Source organism: Eutrigla gurnardus (genome assembly GCF_963514095.1).
Source record: "Eutrigla gurnardus genome assembly, chromosome: 4".
NCBI lineage: Eukaryota > Metazoa > Chordata > Actinopteri > Perciformes > Triglidae > Eutrigla > Eutrigla gurnardus.
This window is the reverse complement of record NC_139918.1, coordinates 29,206,856-29,226,160: the sequence shown is the minus strand read 5'-3', so window position 1 is coordinate 29,226,160 and position 19,305 is coordinate 29,206,856. Positions and strand designations below refer to the sequence as shown.

General features: G+C 45.0%; 1 protein-coding gene across 1 annotated transcript in view; it reads right to left on the bottom strand.

The window, feature by feature from the left end:
- The window catches only part of zswim5 (zinc finger, SWIM-type containing 5), a 62,092-nt gene that overhangs the window by 5,301 nt on the left and 37,486 nt on the right, over positions 1 to 19,305 (bottom strand). The window contains exons 2-14 of the mRNA XM_084007677.1: positions 11,832 to 12,019; positions 11,538 to 11,706; positions 9,497 to 9,645; positions 8,502 to 8,652; positions 6,582 to 6,758; positions 6,262 to 6,438; positions 5,300 to 5,446; positions 5,029 to 5,166; positions 2,559 to 2,710; positions 1,768 to 1,870; positions 1,537 to 1,672; positions 589 to 746; positions 335 to 498 (exon numbers count right to left, since the gene is read on the bottom strand). Coding sequence (XP_083863803.1) covers positions 335 to 498; positions 589 to 746; positions 1,537 to 1,672; positions 1,768 to 1,870; positions 2,559 to 2,710; positions 5,029 to 5,166; positions 5,300 to 5,446; positions 6,262 to 6,438; positions 6,582 to 6,758; positions 8,502 to 8,652; positions 9,497 to 9,645; positions 11,538 to 11,706; positions 11,832 to 12,019 — 2,009 coding nt within the window. The remainder of the gene's footprint in view (positions 1 to 334; positions 499 to 588; positions 747 to 1,536; positions 1,673 to 1,767; positions 1,871 to 2,558; positions 2,711 to 5,028; positions 5,167 to 5,299; positions 5,447 to 6,261; positions 6,439 to 6,581; positions 6,759 to 8,501; positions 8,653 to 9,496; positions 9,646 to 11,537; positions 11,707 to 11,831; positions 12,020 to 19,305) is intronic.

The window sequence follows — 19,305 nt, the reverse complement described above, 5'->3', positions numbered from 1 at the left end:
GATAAATTGTGACCCCTTTATGATTTCAGCCGATCAGTCTGAACACCAGGAGGAAGAAGGCGGAGGCGGTGTGTGTTTTTTTTCCTCCTTCCTGTGTTTACTGTGGAAACCAAAAGGCTTAATTATGTGGTTTTCTTCTCATCAAGAAACGGCGAGAAGCCGTGTGATGTTTTCTCTGTTAATTTGTAGTGAGGCTGCGGAGACCTGCGCAAATTACAAGTTCAAGGAAACTGTTGCATGCTTTGACTGGTGAGCAGCGCTCTCCCTTTTTTTTTTTTTTGGCAGTGATTTATGAAACTGCTGAGTCGCCCTTTCTCCAAAACAGCCTCAGTACCTGCAGTCCCAGCTCCAGCGCCACGTTGAGCAGAGTTATATCGGGCGGGTTGTCGGCGGGCGTGGCTATCTTAAAGGCGTCCTGGGCCAGCTTGAAGATTAAGGAAGAGGAGTGGATGTTCTTCTGGATGGCCTCCAGCACCGTTCGCAACCTCAACATGTCACCTGCGGGCGGAAACACTTGGTTAACGAGCGTGGAGGAACGTCTAAGAGCTGAGACGACAGCAGCGAGGTACGCCGGTGTTGTTGTCGTACCTTTGGCGGCGGTGAGCATGGTGGAGGCCAGCTCACACTGCTGGGACTCCAGGTGTCCCAGTGTGAACCAGCGCGGGTATCTACTGGGAACTATGGAGATGCCGTGATGAGGGTGGCCCACGTCCCCGGAGCCTGCTGAGGACTCCAGCACCGGCAGCCTGTCAGAAACACACAACAGAGGGGTTTTTACTCCACCGTGTCTGATTACGGGATACAAAAGTACTTTTTTTATGTATTTATACTTTATTTATACAGGGAGACTTTTAGAGTATTTTATTTTTTACTAAAAAAGGATGTTGGGATGACAGGATAATCGTGACATGACATTTTCATATCATCCTGTGCCTGGTCTTTACTTTTTCCCATCAAAGTCCAGGGCCAGTTCAAAATTAAATCTAGGAAATATGCATCACGGGGAAAAAAATAAAATATATATAAATACATTTGAGTAAATGAGGCCATTTAAATGTTGGCAACATTACAGGATTTAATTACAGATCATTTATTATTTAACAGCATAATAGATCCCACAACTTTTACTACTACTACTAATGAGAATAATTAATTTAATTTACGAGTGCTTTTCATAGTACTCAAAGTCAATTTACAGTTAAAAATACAGTTAAAATAGAAACAAACCAACAGACAATGTTTTCATAAATTAAAGGCAGTTTTAAAGTTTTAAATTATATCAGCTTCTTCTGCTAAACACAACGCTTTTCTAGTTTATTAAATAAAATAAGCTAAAACTCTTATTCTCTTCATTTTAAAGCATATCATTAAGGGTGGACAAAATATTAGAAGCACCTCTGAATATAATGCACAGGCAGCTGAATCTGAATGAAAGGATTCGCTGTAAGATGCATTTCTGCCACGTGGATGAAACTGGAAACTAAACACAATGTGTACTTTGCATCGTCAGCTTTCACGCTGCGTTGGGAAACTGACCTCATGGCGCGCAGAGCCACTTTATACGCCAGGTCGGCGTCGTGCGGCAGCAGGGCGGTGAAGAGGTACTTGACGAAGGTGTGCATGGGAACGCTCTCCCTGTGGATGACCTCACCTAGACCGCTGAACGGACCAGCTGGACCAAACACAAAGACAGCATGATGTTTATTTGGTTGTTCTCCTTCCCCCGACAGTGTAGAAAGACCGTCATGGCCGACGACGTCGCCGTACCTTCTAATAGCTGTATGGCCTGTTTCCGAAGAGTCTGAACCAGCAGGTCGTCCAGCTCCAGTTCCTGAAGTTTTGCGACGATCTGCTCCTCGTTACGACACACCTAGAACGTTAGTTTACGGTTTAGTGAAAGATCAGAGCAAGTGTTCCAAAATGATTAAAAGAAGATAGAAAGTGATGATGGCTTTAAAGGTTTTAATACCTTGTAAAGAGGGGATTCTGTGTATATATGCTGTTACAGGACACATGACAAGGGCTCCTTTTGGAAATTTGACAGGCTTTGAATGCAATTCCTACTCAAAACTCAAATTTGTTTGAAATCCTGTGTCCTTCTTCTATTCCCTCATCTTTGTTGCCTTTGTGTCTCACAGAAAGCAGTCTGATAAAACATCCATATTTATATGCACCTCACACAGAGAGGTCTACGGCAGCCATGTTGAGCACTTACAAAGCAGATTGCTCTTCACGTAACGAGACGTTTCCTTGGACTTCACTCTAATTCAAAGTGAACTCGAGTGCTCGGCGAACGTCTGCTCGCTTTTCATTTAACAAAATGCGGTGACCTTTCCCTCGCTTTGCATGGCAATTACTCCACACAGACGTTTAATTACAGTGGTTGTTCTATCGTGGTGACATTGTCTCCACCGGGCCGGTTCACACCGCTGGCTTTTAATACGCAGCCAAACACAAAGGCAAGCAGACCTGGCATTACTGCTTTCTCCATGAGGGGGTACAATCTGTTTGAATGTATGTATTAATGCTGCTAATGTGTCATGTGACAGTGTGCATACCTTATCCTGGGCGTACAGTCCCTCGGGCATTATCCTCTGCTGGCCCATACCCATCAGAGCCACCTCTAAGGCCAAAGTCAGGTAGGACTCCCCTGCATCAGGACTTCCCCACACCGGTACGTGGTGATAGACCGGAGGCCTGGGGTCACCGTCTGAGAGGAAGGAAGGCAGGAACAAACTGCTCAAAGAAGTGTTCACATCGGTAACAAAAGTCGAGTTTCAAACCAACCGAAATTACATTTGTGTGTCAAGCTGAGCCCACAAACTCTTCGTTATTATATTAGCTTCTAACTATTTCTTACACAGACTTGTGTGTATTCAGAGCGATCAATCTCTTCGCGGAAAACAAAGCTTACTGTCAGAGAATTAAACTTGGTACGACCCGTGTGCATGTTTCCATAAAGCTTTTGTAACGTTATGTAAATGCGGCCACGGTACACTGAGATCTCTTATCTAAAATGGCCGCTAACCCTGCGCCGATGCTCGACAGCGATAAGTGAGAACAGATGCCACGGGAGTCTCAGCTGTTGATTGGTGCCCATTTGTTCTCTGTAGCTCCCCCCGCCCCGTCATTCTGCTTAAATCCCCTCTGAGCAATATATCCCCTCAATCCTGTTTATTCCACTGTGTGTGTGTGTGTGTGTGTGTGTGTGTGTGTGTGTGTGTGTGTGTGTGTGTGTGTGTGTGTGTGTGTGTGTGCGCGTGTGCGCGTGTGTGTGTGTGTGTGTGCAGGAATCATAGAGAAGTGGAAACTGATTTTACAAGCTTAACCTCAGCACTAACTCATTTTAGTTGTTTGTTTTTTTGTCCGTGGGCTGTCGGTTGATTGGTTCATTTGAAAAGATCAGAGAAAAAGCTGCATTTCTATTGGTCGATACATGGTCAACCCCCCCCCTCCTTTTTCCAACAGATGTTCCCAGCTGTCTTCCAGAGGGAACTAAAGCATGATGACCAGAGAACACACGTACATACACACACACGTGACAAATAGTCATACCGCACTTCTCAAATTCCCAAAACACCACAGTACAATTATTCCCTCGTCGCCCAACACACACACACACACACACACACACACACACACACACACACACACACACACACACACACACACACACACACACACACACACACCACACACACACACACACACACACACACACACACACACACACACACACACACACACACACACAACACACCAATGAGTGTGCCAGTGGTCAGCATTGTTTGGACTGACAATAGTTCCCTGTAGCCTGGTAACAATGGCCAGTGGTCGAAAAAAAAGGCCCAGGGCAGGGTGAGAAATGCAAATGATGGATTCTAGTGTGCACACACACACACTCACACACACACACACACACACACACACACACACACACACACACACACAGGGTGTGTGGTCTAGATGTGTGGGGTGTTTCAGCTCCATCCATTCATTGCTCCGCTACTTTACGGCCGTCTGCAGCACAATGGCGCCCCGGTCCCCATCTAAGAACTAATGTGTGTCTGTCGTCTAATGAGTCACTGCTGCCGCGCCACCGTCACCTCCCCGGCTCAGGATTACACCGCATCAGCTGGTGAAGTGTGCGAGGAATTACACCTTGTGTTTGGCAAATGGGCTCTTTGGGCCCCATTGAGGTTTTAGGGGGAGAGTCTGCATTCAGCTCACCGACCGTTTTGAGGCTGAGAGCTACCTGAAGGGTGGAGAGTGTAGGGTGACTGAAAACGGCAGGAGCTCTTCTGATAAACCTCAGGCTGGAGGCGTTTGAGAGATCTTAAGTTGAACAGGTTTGCTGTGAATATCCGTGGATGTAAAAATGGGGTCCACGAGGAAACATCCGGGCTGAAAACGTGCAGTGCTGTTACCTTAGAAACACGCTGATGAGAACGCATAAGCGTGGCCTCAACACTAAATACTGTAATACTTGGAATATAATAAGTCCTTTGACGTGTCTGGATAATATGTTTCCGTGAATGTTAAAAACATTTTCTGTCTCTATAGATTGCTAGGTTGCTGCAGCTCTGACCAGCACTCAATACTAATAGCTGCTCATAATGGAGACGACGCGGGAGGTGAAGCTCATTCTCGGCTTGGCTCACCATGTCACCATGTAAAGAACGGTGTCGAAATGCCAAACTCATAATAAAATGTTTAAAAAAAAAAACATGAATTGAAAGCTACACCATACATTTTAGTGGCTCACTCCTTCAGCTCAGAACAAAGTGAAAACTGAACATTATTCATGCCTGAACCTCAACTTGTGAGCAGCCTTCTCATCGTCTTCTGTGAAGACCAGAAGGACATTATGAAGAAAAACACTTGAGCACTAAAACGATACAAGGAAACAAGAATGTTTGCAGTGGCATATTATCAAGAATGTCCTTTTAAAAGCATAGTTTGGATGTTTTGAGGATTCCCACAGAGGGAAGTGTTTTCTAAAGGAGAAAGAGAAGCATGTCTTCATACCGCCGGTGTCCATGGTGTTGTCGTCGTCCACGCGGCAGGTTTCGGTGAGCGTGGTGAACAGACAGCCAATCGGGTCTAAGGGATGGCCCACCCAGCCTTCCAGGTTGGTGGTGGAGGTCACGCCCCTCTGGAGAAGCTCTGAGAGGAAGAGAGCGGGAGACAAATATTAACATGGAATAGAAAATGACGTTTTGCCCACAAAACAATTACAACACTGTGTGTGTGTGTGTGTGTGTGTGTGTGTGTGTGTGTGTGTGTGTGTGTGTTTTACCCTTCTTTTGGTGTTTGTAGATGTCCATCTGCCTCTGCTGCTGGAGGCGGAGCGTGTTGATGATGGCGACCGCCAATCGCAACGCTTCCCTGGAGTAACCGTGGGAACGCAGGGCGTCGACGCGAGCACATGCCGTCGGGACGTGGTCTGTGTGAGAGATAAGGTGGAGCACACACACAGACACACACACACACACACACACACACAAAGTTACTCTTTGCTGTACGCAGTGACAGACATGCATTTTTCCAGCCCCGTGGTACATAGGATGTAACACACACACACACACACACACACACACACACACACACACACACACACACACACACACACACACACACACACACACACACACACACACACACACACACACACACACACACACACACACACACACACACACACACACACACACACAGATTCTGCTGATATTCAGGCCAGTATCTGCAGTAAGCAGCTTCCAGCTAAGATCTGTCAGATTTTGCAACTTAAGCCAGCTATCAGACACACACTGGCTGAGGCTGCACTGTGTGTGTGTGTGTGTGTGTGTGTGTGTGTGTGTGTGTGTGTGTGTGTGTGTGTGTGTGTGTGTGTGTGTGTGTGTGTGTGTGTGTGTGTGTGTGTGTGTGTGTGTGTGTGGGGGGGGGTTCGGTTTCCAGTGGAATTAGAAATTGTGTATATATCGTGCCACAGAAACACTGCTGCTCCTCATGAAATAAAAGTCTATCTCAGTGCATGTTTGTTTGTAGCTTAAATAAAGGTATTATCTGACTTAATATGATGTTTGTAAATATAATATATTTCCCGTAACGGATAATGAACGTCATCTAGACATAGAAATATGCAGAGACCTTGTTGTTTGTACCATAAACAGTCTGGTTTCTGCACATAGTTTGGTTCCGTCTCTGGACTAATGCTCGGTGTGATCACATGTAGAATAAATAATCCCCGCGCTGAGTTACCTAGCCAGAGCGGCAGCCCCTGTGGGTTGAACAGCAGGCTCTCGCCCTCTCTCTGGTAGCATGGAGACATGTAGTGGTCACTGCTGATGATCCTCTGGAGGTGGCTGTCCTGCCAGTGGAGGTCGCAGGCCTCGACGGCCCGGCTGAACACCGACCTCCTCGGCCTGGACAGAGAGTCTGGAGAAAGAAGCACACGGTCAGAGATCAGCATCACCTGATCTGTCCGTACGCCACAGCGTTCCAGTCTAGATTAATCAAATTAATATGCGTGTGTGTGTGTGTGTGTGTGTGTGTGTGTGTGCGTGTGTGTTCATGCTGACCCTGTGCCAGGTTGCTCTGCGGCAGAGCGTTGGTGATGTTTGGTAGCTCGCTGCCGTAGTTGCCGTCCTCCAGCGGGCAGACGTCCATGTCGCCCCATTTCTTCAGCTGCTTCAGCCAGCCGCTCTTCTCCTCGCTCTTACAGTGGGGGTTCAGCACCACGCACACCCACAATGCACCTGGGGAAAAGGCTGGAGGTCAGTGGTCAGGACACAAAAGGAAGCAGAGGTCCTGGAGTGCCATTTAAGAGAATTGATCTGGAAAGTGTCAGCCATGATGAGAGCTGGTTGAATTCTACTAAAAGCTACAGAAAAGAAAAAAAAACCTGCTTTCTTTTCCTCTCACTTCGGAACCTCGGGAGCTTTATAAATCGATTTATTTCATAAACGAAAGCAAATACTGCCATTCTACAATTGGATTTCAGTCTACAAAATAAAGGTAGTAAAGGTTTATTCTCTGTAACGTCTCTTCATTTCTTGTTTTTGAGTTTTGCAGTTTGTTTAAGACTGAATCTCTACACGTACTAATCATTAATTTGTGTCCATAAAACACTAAAATTATACAGCAAATCCTTTACAATAAAAATATGTAAAAATGTTGGGAATTGGAAGCTTTAAACTCTTGCAAAAAAAAAAAAAAAACTTATTTACTTTCCTTTGGCTCTGGAAAGCATTTGATGGGCATTTTCCTTATTTTAATTACCTAATTACCTATCACTCAAGAAAGTTCACCAAGGTGGAAACAATGTTTAAAATGTTGTTGTGCCTGTAAAGCTGAAGGATGTGCCGTTTTGTGTTTTCTAAAAACTGTATCTAGCTCATACCTCTGAGTGGCAATTTTTTCTGAATTTAAGACATTTTTAATCTAGCAGACAATTATAAAAGCCAGAGTTGGCATGTTGTACAAAATAAAAACATCTAAATGATATTTATTTTACTTGAGGAGGCAGCTTCTCCTCCAACCTTCCTGCTCCAAAGTCTCCTGTTCTACAAACACCGAACTCAACCCGGGGTCACCTGTCTGCCTCTCTGGGGAAAACGATCAGGTAGCAAAACCCCGGCCATCTGGCAGTTTTCTCCGTCTGAGTCTCTGTCATGATCTCCCTCGCTCACCCAGGAAGTGTTCTCATTGACCTCCTAAATGCCGAGATTGATTGCAGAAAAGCTGAGCAGCTGTATTGATCTGCAGCCTTTATCATTCACTCTGTGTAGAGAGCCAGAGGAGAAGAGAGGCCCGAGCAGGAGGAACTGCTGGCTGGATGACCTAATAGCTTACTGGCTGGAGGAACGTTTAGCCGATAAGGTGGCTGTCGATTTGTCTGAGTAACTGACAGGCTGGACACTTCTGTCGGCCCGGCTGTCTGACATACAGTGACTCATGGGCAAACCAGAAGGGTGATTGGGGCGAGAGAGCACTTTTCTAGTTTGTTTAGGAGTTTTTTTTAATTCTCACTCAATTGTCCCTCCTGGCTCCCGTACAGTCAACAAATACAGGTGTTTATTCATCTTGTATCATGCCTAACTTTAGTGGATCACAACATATCGGATATAGAATTAAAATGCAATCAATTAAAAGAAAATGTGGCCTGTGATAGACTAGGTTAGGCTTATTTTTAGCATAGCTGATTGTCGGAAATGCCTCGTTATACTGAAGCAGTTGTTGCTCACTTGCGGCCCCTACTGGCCGGTTAAGAGGAGTCAGCAGGCGATGACGATACAAAATAATTATTTAAAAGATTCACCACAACTACGAGAGATCCATGAGCAGACAGTCATAATTAAACACACGGTTGTATGTGAGATTAGCCGTGGACAGACAGACGGACACACACATGACACATGATCCCCCCCCACAGGCTTACCCCTGGAGGAGATAATGTGTGCGTTTTTGGTTCTACTACACACATCCCCGACTGTTCTTACCTAGCTCATCCCAGAGCTGCCGACACTTATCCGTCATGCCCGTGCCCTGCTGTCTCCATAGCGACAGCCGGGGGTCTGCCATAAACTGTTCTGTTATGAGCGTCAGCATTCGGGCGCCGTTGGAGTCTCGCATTCGTAGCATCTCCCTCACCTGTAGAGAGCCGGAGAGTGCAGGCTTACTCACTGTGTGTTACCCTTTCCACCAAGTTGGACATTAAAATACACAGACGCAACCAGGAAGTGCAGGGGGTTAGCTTAGCTGAGCTTAGCATAACGACTGTAAATAAGGGAGACAACGCTAGCTTAAAGAAAATAATTTTGCAACCAATAAATACGGCTAAAGCCCCCGTTATTAATTTCAATTTGTTACGAATTAAACACGCGAGACGTAATGTGTGAGCTTTAGAAGTGTTTGGACATCTAGCCGTTTCCAGTCTTTATGCTAAGCTATGCTTAGCAACTCCTGTATCTAGCTTCGTATTGGACGTACAAATGCGAGTAAATCTTCCGAGATATCTGCAAGAAAGTGAACGCATACGTCCTGAAACAGTTCCTTTGATACTACTGGATGATGGAAGTCAGACATCAAACATTATATTACATTTTACTGACGTCCTTAACAACTTGAGTTTGAATAATACAGTTAAAGAACTCTCTAAGACCAGCGGGTGCCCTGTTTCTTTTTGCCATTTCCTCAACGGGAAATCACACTTTCACACAGAGATGACAAGTTGAACGGAAGCGAAAGGGCAGAACGTTTAAATGCCTGTGAGTGTTTGAAAGTAGAGAATAAGTGGTGGATTCAACATCAAGTATGATGGATAGATGTGGTTAAGAAATTCTGACTATATATATATATATGTATATAGGTGTATTTATTTCAACAGGAAGCAGGAAGCATGTGTTACGAACTGAATTAATCAAAGGCTCTAATAAAGGCACGAGACACCGAGTTGCATTATGGGGATATTTGGAGGATTGAGCTTGACGTTTACCTTAGCGAACATGGAGTTGAGCTGCTTGCCGGAGCCGTAGTATCCGCCCTGTGAGAGAAACTGTTTGACCTGCTCCCTGACTTGATCCTCGTCCAGATGCCAGCAGTTATCATCGTCGATGCTGGCGCCCGCGGTCGGGTCCGGAGCGCCTGGGAACGCACACATGGACAGTTAAACAACATATGCAGACAGAAAACCTCAACAGAAGCGTTGGATGTGTATATAAACAAAAATAAAATAACATTCAGATGGCAATAAGTTAGCAATCCAGTCGTGAAAACGACGTAATTCTGATTAGTCCAAATCTCTGTTGAATTGTTACCCGATACTGCTCTCACACCTCTTTGTTTTACATTTAACTTACAGCGCACCTATGCGGCACTTGAGCAAAGCTGCTTGATTTATGCTAATTGCACACTGAGGGACTATAAGGCCAACTTTATTTTTCTTCTGTTCGGCGATGAATGTTCGTGTGCGTCTGCGTGATTCTACGGGGAAATGTAGATCTGCTCAGAAGGGGGGAAGCTGCTTTGATCTAGCAGGAAGCGAGCTGAGGGAAAGCCCAGAGATGTGTTTCCAACTGGCGGGGAGAAAAGCAACGGCAAACATTCCAGCATCAAAGAAAGCCGCTCCTGGATCGACTGAACTCCAACCCCCATGATCCCCCTTGTCAAACACGCACAGGAAACGCAGCGCGGCACTTCCTGGACAGGAGCGCCGGAGAATGTCAACATTTAGCAAGAGGATGAAATGGAGAGACAGAAAAGGAGTTTTGTTTGTTTGAAAGGATGTGTCTAGTTTGTCGTTTTCCCACCATGTGTAGCGCTTCTCCCAATTCTTTTTCATCTCTCGGTACACTCTCCAGTCCTTTCATCTTTCTTCTCCTTTACCGTCTCCCCGAGTGCCTTTCCTCCCCGCCTCCCTTTCTTTCTACACTTCTCTCTCTACACTTCTCCTGCATCCATTTCATCGTTCACCTCCCTTTTCCCCCTGCTTTCTTCAACACACCCCTGCCACGGGGAAGGAGACAGCCACTGGAGAGAGGGAACTAAGAAATCAAACGGGCCATTTGAAGCCCGCCTCGCTGCTTCGCCGGACTAATCAGGGCTCTGACGTATGGCAGCTTGTAGGCTCGCAGGCAGCATGTTTTAAGTCTGGAAGCTTTCAAGTCTGCCCTGTTGCTGTGAAGATATAAATGTGGAAAAAAAAAAGATGGATGGCACCTCAACAGAGCCAAGTTTTCAACGATTAAGAGAAGCGCTGGGCTCTCTGGGTTCTGGGTGGAGTTATAAGTGAGTCATAAACAGAGGTTAGTTTGAAAAAACAAGTAAAAGTTATCATCAAAATAACTTCTTCAGTAAAAAAGTACAAAAGTATTTACTGAAGAAATGTCTTGAATAGCGAGTACAGTAAGAAATAATACTTAACACAGTACTTTTATTTAATTTGGATATGACTGGAATTATTTCCTCAGGTAAGTAACTTTCTTCGCTTGCGGTCTCTTTAAATATATTAGGATTTATAAAAAAAAATCATGTTTCAGTGTCATTCCAGTATGGATGTCCTCCAGGTGTCTCCAATCAGATGAAGACAATATCATTAGAGATGTGGACGAACACCCCTCTTATCTTTTTGAAAATGTCCCTCCCATCAGATGACTGATTCGGGCTAATTAGCAGACAAAGCTTTGATGTCATTAATAGCTAATTAAATACAAGTTTGTTTACTTCTTCGCTTTGACTATCTGTGGTTGAGACATTATATCAGGGTGGACCAGGTCGTCTCGCATGTCCGGGCCTCGACATCGCTGGAGGGGTGAGGGCCTCTTAAGGGATCATTCACGCATGCATAATATAATAAATAAAGTAAAGAAAAATCTACTCAAGAAGATGTCTGCATTAAAAATACTCTAACAAGAACAATTAACTCAAAAATGTAACGGAGTAAATGTACGTTATTACTAAACTCTCTGGACATGAAAGTTCTTTTAAAAATCACACAATCATGTGCTAGAAGTTTGCCAGGTAGGTTGTCCTCTCACCATGGACCTGGTTGATCTCAGAGTTGGAGGACAGGATCTCGTCGGCCAGTTTCTGAGCTGTGGGGAGGACCTCGGTGTGGTGGGCTGTGATCAGATACTGGACCAGCTTCTGCAGCTGATCTCTGTTCATCTGGAACAACGTCTCCGAGATGGGCAACCGCAGCTTCACCTGTAAAACACACACAGAAATGTTGATGTACACCGTGTCATCTGGAAGACTACGTCGCTGATTCCTGCAGTACGTTCATGGCTTTTTATGGACATGGATGTCATTTTGCACGTTGTGGTTGTTACCTGTTCCGGCTTGCGAATGCGGTAAAGCGAAAGCGCCACCACATGGGCGCAGTAGAAAATGTCTCTGTTCCCGCAACCGCAGGTGACGGAGGTGATCTTGCATCGGTCGAAGCTGATGGCCACCTTGTGGGTGACCTCTGGCTCCGACGATGTGGCGGGTTCAGTTACCGTGCCACTGAGGTGAAAGCCTGCGAAGACACAAGGGAGAAGCAAGGGGTGAGCGTCACCGTTCACTGTCACATCACATAAAAACAAGTGCTCCGTTAAATGCACGTTTATCCATCGCGAATGACATTTTAATGCCAGCCTGGTGACGAGTGCGACAGATAAGTGCCAAATTAATGGGAAAGTAAGAGGTTTCTATAGCTTTTAAATTTGCAAAAACTAACAGACATAGCAACCGGGAGGTACACATGTATTCTGTATCGTTTATCCTTCAACATCATCACATTTCCCATCTCCTTTGTGTTGGCCTCTACCCGGATCTTGCCAAGGAGAACAGAAGCATGAGACAAGGAGCATCTGGGGTAATCTGACCCTCTACAAACATACAGAATGAACCTTTGGTACAAAACACACACATCTTAATGAGACACTATGCCATCTGATACTCTCTCTGTCCCTCTCTCCTCACGTCTCTATGCATTTGTGTGTGTGCAGTGAAAAGGGGGTTGCTAGGGTGTGATGATTTCCTCCTCCCTCCCCCCAAACCCAAACACACTCAGCCCCCAGGATAGTAAGGGCAGCAGCCTGTAGAGATGAACTCTGCTTTGCATAGTTAATCTTTATGGCCCCCGCACACTGAACTAACCGCTGGCCGTTGGCAGCTGTCTGTTGTTGAGCGTCTGGGGGCAATCACTGCTTGTACTTTTAGTGGTATGTCAGGCATCACTGGCTCTAGCTGGCCCTTACACGCAGCCATTTGGCCTATTTGCCGTGTTGAAAAGGCTGTATGGATTTTGCACATTGACTACTGGCTCGTTATTTCCTCTAACGCATGAGCAGGCCTGCCATCAGCAGTCCAGCAGCTATAGTCTTTGCAGTTAGAAAAGCCATTGTGGCCTTAAAGGGTGCCAACAATTGCATCTCAGACCAGGCGTCATCAAGCTAACTGTCTAGATACACATTTGATGAATGGAGAAAAGAAAACACTCAATTGTGGAGTACCTCAAGGCTCTATACTGGGGCCCCACTGCTATACTGAGGACACACAATGTAGCCATTGTGGCATTAAAGGGTGTCAACAATTGTGTCTAACACCAGGCAACACCAAGTTACAAGTTTAGACACATATTTGATGAATGGGAGAGAGAAAGAAATAATCAACTGTGGAGTACCTCAAGGCTCCATGCGGTGGCCCCACTGCTTTACAACTTAATGTAGGCCTATCTGCAAAATACGGCAAAGAACCAGAAGCATTCTGGGTCCTTACAGAACTATCTGACTCAGATCAAATGTTGTTTATCTAATAACTCCCTCTTGTCAAAATGGAAAAATCAATAATAATGAATAATAAATAAATAAAAATAACAATAAAGGAGCAATAATAGTGTTAGTGCTAAACTCCATCCCTCCATTGAGCCCAATGCTGGAAAGAGTTATCTTTGAGTCTAATAATATTTGACTATCATATTAATAATGTAGTACAGTCCTCATTTAATTTTTGTTACTGCAAAGCAAAATTCAATTCACTTAAACTTTCACTAAATAAATGAAAGCATAAAAAGGACAAATGGAGGCCTTTCATTGCAACGCAATGAACCGCAGGGATCCTGCAAAGCCCAGACAAAGAAATAACGTGATGAGAAAAGGAGGACCGAAAAAGAAGGAACGAAAACGCAAAACAAAAATAGGAAGAGTAAAAAGAATGGCTAGTGAGGACACGGAGGATAAAAGGGGATGAGATGGGAGGAGAAATGTGAGAGGAGAACAGAGGATAGAGGAGGGGAGAGTGTATCTGGTCTGTCCTGCCGTCTCACTGTGACAGGTCAATTATTTATGAGGTGAGGCGCGTGTGTGTGTGTGTGTGTGTGTGTGTGTGTGTGTGTGTGTGTGTGTGTGTGTGTGTGTGTGTGTGTGTGTGTGTGTGTGTGTGTGTGTGTGTACTCATTGGATTACTGTATCTCACCGAACCATAGCAACCCCACTGCTGCATTCAAGCTAGAACGACAGGAGAGAGCGAGAGAGAGAGACATAAGGGGAGAACGAGCAAGGTAACTGGAAAGCAACGATATGGGCTATTCTGGGTACGGACTGAAAAAAAGTACATGTCTAAAAACTCAAACTAGCAAACACGCACACACACACACACACACACACGCACACACACAAAATTAAATTCTGGGGTATGAGCCAGCATGGTAGAGCAGCTTAATAACCAAGTGTTAAGCCATCTCACTGGCAAAAATCCCGCACGAGGCTTTTCCAAACCAAATGTTGTGTGAGCGCACACATAAACACACACACACGCTGAGATCCTATCGACTGCAAACTGCTTTCTCCATGACAAAGGAAGACGAAGAGCAACAAGAGACTTAGGGAAGAAACCGACGACCAAATGAAGGACGGATGTGCGCTGCTGTCGCACCTACTGATCGCTGGCCAAAATGCTTTCTGAATCAAGACCAAACTTGTGAGCTCAACACCTCCCACCAGCATAATAGCCGCCCGCTGTTAAGATCGACATCTCAGCAAACCTCCCAGATTGCCAACATACAAGTACCAAAACATCGACCTGCAGACACAACAACTAAGACTAAGTTTGGACCAAAAATGAAAGGCAGTATCTTAGAAAAGAATGCAAGGTCCTCCTATGTTGGTTGAGGGTGCGCTGTTACAGGTATTGGAGGAAATGTCATCCAAGAATCAAGAATAATACATCAACAAATGGAAAGAAGGGATGCCGCAATCCCAACTGCATGTTCCAGATACTGATTCAGATATTTCACCTTAGGATCTCAACCAATAAAGAGTACCAATTTAATACCAGCTTTTCACTCAAATTCAAAAGCCAGAGACCAAGGCTGGACTACAGTCTAGGAGGTGGGGTTAAAGGAAACTCTAGTGGGCTTGCTCTATGGACCGATGGATTAAGAAGATCGCCGGATTCAGATTCATTTGAATTTTATACTCGGAAGGTGGAACGTTTTTTTACTTCATGCGCCATTGAGCTTTCAAACTTCCAAAGTAACGAAAGTGGCTTGCCGCACCAACTGACCCAGCAACCATTAAAGCCACATGTACAGTATACCACAAAGTAAGCTACTGACCGACATACTTTCAAACTGGTCTGGCTTTACGCCAACCCAAAAACCTCCTGACATACCTACACATCGACGTCCCTATCCTAGGACCTCAGTAACATCCAACCGACCAAACGATTTCCAAACTGTCCACTGAGCAAAACAGGACATCTGAATTTGACAAGAAGGATGGGCGAGAGACACTGAGTGAACAGACTGCCGAGGGAGGAAGAGAGGCTGATGCATCTGCCAGTGACGGGCATAAATAGTCATCCGAAATTGTTGAAATCTCTCCCCTTCCACTGAAGCCACCTGTCAAACCAATTTTGGGTGTCACGCAGGCGCATGGTAAACTCAGAAATGTCAGGAGAAAAAAAGGCTTTTCCATTCCTTCCCTGTGTCTTTATAATGGATATACCTGCAGAGCCAATTTTCACAAACCACAGCTTAGTGTAAGGAGTCCAAATGTGTTCCTCCAGTGCTGAAATCATCGCAGCGGAGAGCAAAGGATCAGGCAAAAATAGAGGGAGTGCATTTCTTAAAAGCTTTGGGGGAACATTTGAGAGCCATCCTCCCCCCGAGCAGTCTAAATAACGTCTCGTCAGTTGTCCGTCATTGCTACACTTATCTCCAGCAATCCAGACTAGCATTTTAGATGAGTGTAGAAGTTTTGATGGCAGATGATATTGGGTGTAAAGACTTGCTGCTCTCTCTTTCTGTTTTTACTTTGGACTTAGCAAACCCCATCCCCTCTCCGTCTGTTAGGATAAAGCCTATTATTTCCCAGACCACAGGGATGAATGTGATGGTTACACCAATGCTCTTTTCACTTTCAATCGAGCCTTAAATGGTCGGTCTGTCTGGCACTCCTCCTCTATATCTCTTTCCAGTTTCACACGTAAAATTTGTGACATTGCTGGGTTTAATTATCCGTAAGTTAAAGGGGTATTTTTAGCCTTTACCTAAGTCACATGACCATTCCCAACACATTAATTAAGACTTGATGCTTGGCTCATGAGCCTAGGCATTGCAGGACATTACATATAACAACACCTCTCTGGTCACATGTGATTGGCGCGTACACTCATTATGGGAAACCATGCCTGCATCTTATATTCAATGTAAATAGTAGGGGACCTATGATAGAACCTTGCGGTACTCCACAGTTAAGTTATTTCTTTCCCTTTTTCATCAAACTTGTATCTAATCCCAAAGTTTGGTGATTCAATACTCGAAAGGCTTAGTGCTAAACGGTACCCCGTCTTTCCTTCTGTCGCACTCACATACGAGTGCTGCTGAGTGTGTGAAGGCTGTGGGAGACGGTGTGTCTTCAGCAGCTGGGGATGCAATGACACTTGATAAAAAAGATGCTGCATCAGACAGTCTGGCAAGCGCACACACACACACACACACACGCGTTCATACACAAAGTGAGGAAAACAACCTTTTCAGAGGCCGGCTGCTTTTGTTCTTAAGGCCACAGTGTCAAAAAGGCACAAACCAGTCGTGCGATATTCACAGTAGAAATATCTCTAATCTCTCTCTTTTTTCTCACACACTCTTTGTGCTGTTCAATGCCAGGCTATTGGACCGATTCGGCAAAAGTGATGAATTTCTAACAAAGGTGAATTAGGAGTGTGATGTGTGTTATCTGGGATTGTTGCCAAGTACAATGATCTGGTCTAATCCATGGGGAGAGATGTCCCTGTGTGTCATGTCTTTTTGTCTGTTCTGATGCAGGTATACTATGCATGTTTGCCCTGAAAACTATCCCCCAACACACTAATATCAGGCTAATATCAACGGCATTCACAGCCACATACAGCCTAGTGTGCTTTCAAACTCGGATTCGGTTTAGTGAAAGAGGAAACCTGGATAATAATCTGGATTATTTCAATCAAAATCTCTGAGATTGCATGTGGGTTGGACTTGAAAATGTATAATGTATACTCATGGACACATAAATTGGTGAATTCAGTCGGGGAAAAAAAACAACAAAACGTGTGAAGAGACAATTAAAAGAGGAGAAAAGGCGACTGGAGACCATAGTACATTTCTATTGTAATTAGAGTACCCCCCCTGTTCTGATGTATATTTACACACTCTGCCCACCCTCCCTCCCTGTTGTATGCCATCTGTCACTCGACGGCAACTCCGCCCACACAATCCAGTCAACCAATTGGGAGGCAGAATGCTCCCTACGCTCATAGGCCATTAACCCCTAATCAGCTGGGGGTGGGGGGGTTGGAGTCGGGCAGTTAGCCAAAGTGTGTACACACACACACACACACACACACACACACGTAAACCATATTATTATTCATTGAAAGCCTCACCAAAGGACTCGCCCATCCCTTAGAGTGGATTTTAAAGTTGATTCCATTCATCGACTCGTCCCACAGCGCTGCACCTACACTAAGACGCTTTGCCAAAAGCCACTCCTTCATGTTGCCGCCTACACAGGATCACTGCATCCACTGTTTGGTACTGCGATGAAGATGAGCAGAAAATTAAAATGGAGGGTATAAGTAAGGCGGATTAAGGCGTTTCTTTACTCGCAAAAATGGTCCCTCATTTGGCGTTTTGATGCCACCTACAGATCTGGTAACTGTGACAGCCGGCGCATATGATTCACATCATTCATACTGATGGAACAAACTCAGTGACCCCCCAGTTGCACCCTGTAAGGAATCATCTGCATTCATTATCTCGTGCATTTAATTGCTCTCAGACAAAACCTCAAACCTACAATGGCGGGGTGCCTGAGTGTGATATTACCGGTCTAAATCACGCCGAGGGGATGCAACAAAAGTGACATCCCATAAAACAAACCTATTAATATAGACAGCCAGTGGCGAGTTCACACCAAACGCAAAGCAAATTTTCACCTTGTGCGACATGCACAATCATTTATGTTTATTTGTGTGTCTCATGCCAGAGGATATGGTGGTCTCACCGCTATCTAAATACCAACAACATTTCATCAATCATGGCCGTAAAAAAAACCCACTCTTACTGCATTTTACAGTTCACAGATATGTTGGAAAAACCAACCACTGACCTGTCTGGGCGTAACATTAACATTAGTTGAATTCACTGGATCCAGAAAATAAACTGAAGTTGCTGCGATTTCTTTGCATCAATCCAATAAAAAGGATGCCGAAATAACAGAATGATGCTGATAAAAAAAAAAGGGTTTAGGTTTCTTAGGTTGTCATCAAGATGACATGAAACAACTTCAAAGATCTGCAGATATATTCCCTACAGTCATTAATGTAGAAATAACCCACCTACAGCTCAGCCTACTCATGTTATACTCTTTGAAACCTACGCCCTCAAATTAGCCAGTGAGACAGTTTTCTTGACATAGATATCTCCACAGTGGCTGAATGGATTTTTTCCATTCAAACTGCATTTGAAACGTCCGTTTCTCTCAGTTCTTCAGCTCTACCCAATCTCTTACAATTAGGATCCTGGGGGGGGGGGGGGGGGGGGAATTGTATGACACCCATATACGAACAACAAAAGACATTTTCCTTAGTAAACATCTTCCCTCTTGTGTTCACTTCGTCGATGACGATTGAGGTATTTACTTTGATCAAGACACGGCGTCCTCCGCCAAACTTTTTTCTCCTCTAATCTCATGGCCCCGTTCCAAAAGTAGCCTACTTCAGGAGCTCCAGCAGCCAACACATCCCTCGGAGCCTGCGGCCCTTCCCATCTCCCATCTGTTCTGACAGCTTCAAGGTTTAAACCCCCCCCTGCTCACTCTCATTCACAGACACCCACATGGCCCTGTATTCAATCAACCATCTATCTTTGCACAACAGACGTGCGTACGCACACAAACTCATTGACTACGCTGAATCTTCTCCTCCCCTTCGCCTATCCATCCATCATCCATGCATCCATCCTTCCATCGCTCCCTCCTGCGCTGTTTGCTGATGCGATAACAGTTGATTGATTCATTTGTGATTTCCCAGCAGCCCCTGTCCCAAACGCACCTACGCACCAAAAAAAAAAATTAAATAAAAAAAAACATCCTTTCTAACTGCCGGGACTCATTTGTCACGATTACATTGAATTGATTTCCTGATTTGCTCCATTCTGTTACGATGGGGGAGGAGAGGCCGAGAAGACTGGGGGACGGTGGGGGGCCAGGTTTAATCAAGTCCCTTTCAGCTGATGTGTAACTATAAAAACAACGAGAAAGGGGAAAAAACTGCACATCT